The sequence below is a fragment of the Agrilus planipennis genome, unplaced genomic scaffold, assembly GCF_000699045.2.
Source record: "Agrilus planipennis isolate EAB-ADULT unplaced genomic scaffold, Apla_2.0 scaffold38, whole genome shotgun sequence".
Classification (NCBI taxonomy): Eukaryota; Metazoa; Arthropoda; class Insecta; order Coleoptera; family Buprestidae; genus Agrilus; species Agrilus planipennis.
Window position 1 is genome coordinate 1,726,966 of NW_020438882.1, and position 5,991 is coordinate 1,732,956.

The window sequence follows — 5,991 nt, forward strand, 5'->3', positions numbered from 1 at the left end:
ATGTAAATGCAAACGTATTATGTGACGGAACTACCCAAATATCACTCGAATTTTTAATTATTGTAAAGTTAAATTACAATTTTAGCTTACTTCCGTAACCGTTTGACTGTTGTTTATTGCGGTAATTTGGGTGAACTTTTTTGCATTTGTTTTCATACTATTATGATTAGACTACTTTTATCTAGAATTTTGAAATTATGAGAAATGTGTATAAAAATTCATTTCCTTCTAAGTGTCGTGGTTGAATTCCATCCCTTAATTTAAAGGAGCAAGTACTTGTCAATATATCTTTAACAGAACGTATTGGTAACGTAATTGTTAACTGTGTAGGTTATCCCTGTTCAACTATTACTGGGCCCCAATTATGGTGCCACATGGGCAATTTGAGCTTGCTGAAAAGATTTTTTCTTTAAAGCGTATGTACCAAGCATTATTACATACATTTAAACATTTAAATGAAGGGTTTGTCGTTTAATCCTGAATTCTTGGAACAGAATATAATGAATACTACTTGATTCCAACATAAATAACTGCAAAAAGGATTATTACTGAGTTTTATTGGAATGATTCGTTGTTATAAAGCGTGTGTAATATCACATTTATGTACTTACTTGGATAAGTGTTTATTTAATATTACAATTTTAGGTTAAGTACCATCAGCTGATTCTTGGCAAACAAAAAGTTTACAATGCTTGCAACTTGAGGGTTGCTTTGAAAGGATGGTTATTTTACAAGTACTACAACATTGTGTAGTGTGTATTGTGATAGTTTTTGGTATAGTAATTAATATTGTAGGTAATATCAGGTGGAATTGGATTTGAATCACGAACAAGAACAATTTTGGTACCCTAAGGAAATTTCAATCTATGCTTTGATGACTGGGGATTTAACAACACTTCCATGTTTTACGTATTTATTTAGTAATTTATTTATATACTTGTGGTCCATTCCTTAATATTTTGTATAAATTTTACTGCTATTCACATACTTTCGTTATCATACAATTATTTTGTTTTAGAAAATTGAAAAGCTAGTATATATACATATATGGTGATAATAGATTTGGAGTAGAAATTAAAGAAGAATTGAAGTGCATTACTAATTAAGGCATAATAAGAAATATTTCGCAATTTCTCCATTAGTAACAATTTCTGCAGTTCTAAATGTTAAACTCTAGGCACAGCTTATATGATTAAAATTGATTAACAATAATCGATTCTCAGTATAATTTGGAATAAGAAGAGTATGGTCATATGAGTTTCTTACCAATAAAACGGTTGTATTAAAATCTCAAAGTATCCAAAAAGCTTTGCGTTTTTTAACATAGTAAATATACTACACCTACACTCAAGTTCAAAATGACGAGAAACACTTAATTATAGACTTTTGTGAGACTGTGGATAAAAATTAATATAATGATCAAGCTGAAACACTAAAAATATTTATTTGGGGTACTACAAATACTGTATGGTAGTATTTATTCAAAGTCTGTCATTAACACTAGATCCTATACACTGTGCTTAGATTTTTTTATAATTTGGAATTTCAGTAATAATTTACCAAACCATCATAAAATTACAAACACTTCTCGATTAGGTTTTGGTGTATTTTATAGATTCACACCATTATTTATTTATTGTTTATTTATTTATTTATTTAATCCACAAAAATACTAGGACTTAAGAAAAGTGTGTCAAACACCACGGTGTAATAATATATTTTAAAAACAGATTAATATGAAGAAGATGCGAATTATTTACTGATAAAATGATTTCGAAAAGCTGAGAATTTCAAATGCTTTTCATTTACTAGTCCACTAACAAATTATTACTAAAGTTCTAAAAACTTAAACGTATTTTTCTGTGTGAACAAATTCAAAAATCAGAATATATGTGTAACTGTAATCAGCTATTGTTACTTTTTGTGTATTAATTTAATTTCATCCTTCAGACAGGTACCTGCTGATAAGGATAAGTCCAGAAAGAATGAGAAGTAAGAATTATGGAGCTTATGTAAGAGAAACTAGAAGAAATTCGTTTTCAAATGCATCAGTATACGATAGGATTGAGATGTAAAATAATCTTAATTAGTATCTAAGCTGAATAAGTGTCTCTAAGTCTAGGTTTTATTTGTTTTTACTTGTAAATTGTCAATACTTGTAATGCGTAAGCTATAGTACTCTTAGTTCAAATACCTTTTATGAAAATTATTATTTGTTGTAATAACAATTACATACATAGAATACTTTGTATTATTTTATCCAAATGTAAAATTATATTGATATGTACAATAACAATTACATATATAGAATACTTTGTATTATTTTATCCAAATGTAAAATTATATTGATATGTACGAATAACCAGGAGTGTATAGTAAGCGATCAAATAATAAATTAGAATAATGAAACTTTGTTGTTTTATTTAACATTGGAATAAAGTATCCTTCACATAATTTATAAGTCTAATTTCATAGTAAATTGAATAAGAGAGTGAGTTTATCTATTTTAGGTTTTAACGTGCTAAAATAGTCAGTCTAATTTCATAATAATTTAAATAATTAAGAAACTAAAATCCGCCAATTTTATAGGGCGCAAGCTCTCTCATCTTCAACAAGCACTCGAAGTAGTCACTATCTCAAGTCTGTATTTATCAATTTACAGTTTTAAAACGCTGAAATGGAAAAGCAATAAATAAAAAACCTTCAATTTTTGTTTAGTTAAAGTATAGGCAACCCAACCTACACCTTCTGATAATAGATTACAATAAACTACTATGATTTTATTGATAACGTATTTAATAAAAGTTAAGCAACGCAATATATAATCGCGATTATTGTTCATCAATTAATGATTTTAAAGGGCAAAAATGGTCAAACCTTAACAGAAATCTATAAATAATACATTTTAATTGATAAGAGTTCAAGCGAAAACAACTTATTAATGAATGTCTGCAAAACATGTCAGAAATTGTTGAAAACCTCAAAAAACCTTGCTTTATTTCTACCTTTTTAAGTAACTTAAACTGAATTGCATAAAATTTTGAAGANTTCCTTCTAAGTGTCGTGGTTGAATTCCATCCCTTAATTTAAAGGAGCAAGTACTTGTCAATATATCTTTAACAGAACGTATTGGTAACGTAATTGTTAACTGTGTAGGTTATCCCTGTTCAACTATTACTGGGCCCCAATTATGGTGCCACATGGGCAATTTGAGCTTGCTGAAAAGATTTTTTCTTTAAAGCGTATGTACCAAGCATTATTACATACATTTAACCATTTAAATGAAGGGTTTGTCGTTTAATCCTGAATTCTTGGAACAGAATATAATGAATACTACTTGATTCCAATATAAATAACTGCAAAAAGGATTATTACTGAGTTTTATTGGAATGATTCGTTGTTATAAAGCGTGTGTAATATCACATTTATGTACTTACTTGGATAAGTGTTTATTTAATATTACAATTTTAGGTTAAGTACCATCAGCTGATTCTTGGCAAACAAAAAGTTTACAATGCTTGCAACTTGAGGGTTGCCTTGAATGGATGGTTATTTTACAAGTACTACAACATTGTGTAGTGTGTATTGTGATAGTTTTTGGTATAGTAATTAATATTGTAGGTAATATCAGGTGGAATTGGATTTGAATCACGAACAAGAACAATTTTGGTACCCTAAGGAAATTTCAATCTATGCTTTGATGACTGGGGATTTAACAACACTTCCATGTTTTACGTATTTATTTAGTAATTTATTTATATATTTGTGGTCCATTCCTTAATATTTTGTATAAATTTTACTGCTATACACTTACTTTCGTTATCATACAATTATTTTGTTTTAGAAAATTGAAAAGCTAGTATATATACATATATGGTGATAATAGATTTGGAGTAGAAATTAAAGAAGAATTGAAGTGCATTACTAATTAAGGCATAATAAGAAATGTTACGCAATTTCTCCATTACTAGCCATTTCTGCAGTTCTAAATGTTAAACTCTAGGCACAGCTTATATGATTAAAATTGATTAACAATAATCGATTCTCAGTATAATTTGGAATAAGAAGAGTATGGTCATATGAGTTTCTTACCAATAAAACGGTTGTATTAAAATCTCAAAGTATCCAAAAAGCTTTGCGTTTTTTAACATAGTAAATATACTACACCTACACTCAAGTTCAAAATGACGAGAAACACTTAATTATAGACTTTTGTGAGACTGTGGATAAAAATTAATATAATGATCAAGCTGAAACACTAAAAATATTTATTTGGGGTACTACAAATACTGTATGGTAGTATTTATTCAAAGTCTGTCATTAACACTAGATCCTATACACTGTGCTTAGATTTTTTTATAATTTGGAATTTCAGTAATAATTTACCAAACCATCATAAAATTACAAACACTTCTCGATTAGGTTTTGGTGTATTTTATAGATTCACACCATTATTTATTTATTGTTTATTTATTTATTTATTTAATCCACAAAAATACTAGGACTTAAGAAAAGNTTCTTTCCCATCCATTGTAACGATCGATCGTCAGAATAATAAGGACTAGAATATAACGATCTGTTTAAACACAACGTCTTTCGAGTGGGATCAAAGGAGTGATTACTATCGTATATAATAGGTATTTATACACTCACATACACACATATACATGTTATTACATCAGCAGACGTTGTCAGAGGGTCGTGGAAAGTCGATATCGATTGCAATAGTTTTTTGTTTGTCCACCTACATTGTATATTTTATACATATATTTATATCACGTAATCATCGCCGCACGTCTCCATCATCTTTTTTTTTTAAAGTCATCCTAACACTTTCGATTTCCTTTTTATTACTTATACCATTGAATGATTATCTTCACAGCAGAGCTACTGACGCGATACGGAAGTGCACACGTCATAAAAAATGTCCAGCTAGTAGTCTATCAAAAAGGAAATGAAAAATCTGGAGAAAAGCTAGATCACATTCAACGGATAAAAATTAAGGGAGTTGTCAGGAGCGCAGTCGCGATATGCGAAATCGTTCTCGAGACCGCAGAATTTATCCTACTTAATCCTAACGATTCTTCGCCCGTGGGAACGCTACTTCGCGACACTTTACTTCTCGCGGCACCTTCTATATGATTACCGTTGAGTTCGAGGAGCGGCGTACCCCCGGGCCAACCCTCTGTACTGTAACGCTTGTACGTACATTGATCAGCCTCGCTTCGCACATACGGCTTCGTTATGTTAGGATAATACGTTTCCAGTTTTTCCGTGCCCTGAAACAAAAAGAAAATTTTGTAACACTTTACCTAGGACAAGACAATCGAAGAAAAATAAAAAGGAAACAATTAAACCATCATTTAAATTTTTGTTAAGTACAATAGAATCCGCTTATAATGACATAGAAGGTTAATGACAAACACGTCATACTAAGCGAGCGTGATACAAAGCATAGTCTTAGAATATGCACAATTTTCTATTTTGGTTAGTTATTTAGTTTAATAGAGAGAAAAACTACAAATTGTATATATTTATTAACAGAAAAAGAAAAAGAACAATGAATTGTAATATCAATATACATAAGAAAGGCCAGAAAAATGGGCGAAAATGTTATTATTAATCATTTGGGTCACTATAGCCGGATGTGATTTCTTGAGAATCAGTCATAATAAACGATATGTCATTTTAAACGGAGTCATTATATCCAAACTTTCCTATAGAGAATTTAATATGAAAACCAAACTTAACACTGCAATTACTTCATATAATCCATAAAAATCGATCTTTTTCTAAACATCCTGTACCTCAGAAGCCTGCCTACACATCTCAGCAACAGATTTGTCACACCTGTTGTTATGAGGTGCGGTCCATTGCTTTGTATTGCCCCCCTGCTTCCCTCCCATCTTAAACGTGCCGATGCCTACCCTCCTATAACGTAATAATGAACAAACGCTTGCTCTGATCTTTTCTTTCTACATTCCAAGGCAC

The 5,991-nt window shown here is 30.1% G+C and overlaps 1 protein-coding gene and 2 long non-coding RNA genes across 9 annotated transcripts in view; 2 read left to right on the forward strand and 1 right to left on the reverse strand.

Moving 5' to 3' along the window:
* LOC112906748 lies at positions 1–2,288 on the forward strand. 5 transcript variants are annotated; one of them, XR_003232556.1, is made up of 5 exons: positions 1–272; positions 331–587; positions 646–734; positions 796–909; positions 1,951–2,288. It is a non-coding gene; the product is annotated as an uncharacterized LOC112906748 (long non-coding RNA). The 5 variants fall into 5 exon arrangements; XR_003232555.1 differs by having other exon boundaries at positions 4–587; positions 796–920; XR_003232557.1 differs by having other exon boundaries at positions 4–587; positions 1,955–2,288.
* A 760-nt stretch (positions 2,289–3,048) lies between these two features.
* On the forward strand, positions 3,049–4,504 carry LOC108745262. 3 transcript variants are annotated; one of them, XR_001939085.2, is made up of 4 exons: positions 3,049–3,098; positions 3,157–3,409; positions 3,472–3,560; positions 3,622–4,504. It is a non-coding gene; the product is annotated as an uncharacterized LOC108745262 (long non-coding RNA). The 3 variants fall into 3 exon arrangements; XR_001939084.2 differs by having other exon boundaries at positions 3,069–3,413; XR_001939083.2 differs by having other exon boundaries at positions 3,069–3,409.
* Positions 4,505–4,522: 18 nt separating this feature from the next.
* LOC108745206 (MOXD1 homolog 2) overlaps positions 4,523–5,991 on the reverse strand; it is a 114,590-nt gene continuing 113,121 nt past the window's right edge. Inside the window, exon 7 of the mRNA XM_025981529.1 lies at positions 4,523–5,312. Coding sequence (XP_025837314.1) covers positions 4,986–5,312 — 327 coding nt within the window. The 3' untranslated portion in view covers positions 4,523–4,985. The remainder of the gene's footprint in view (positions 5,313–5,991) is intronic.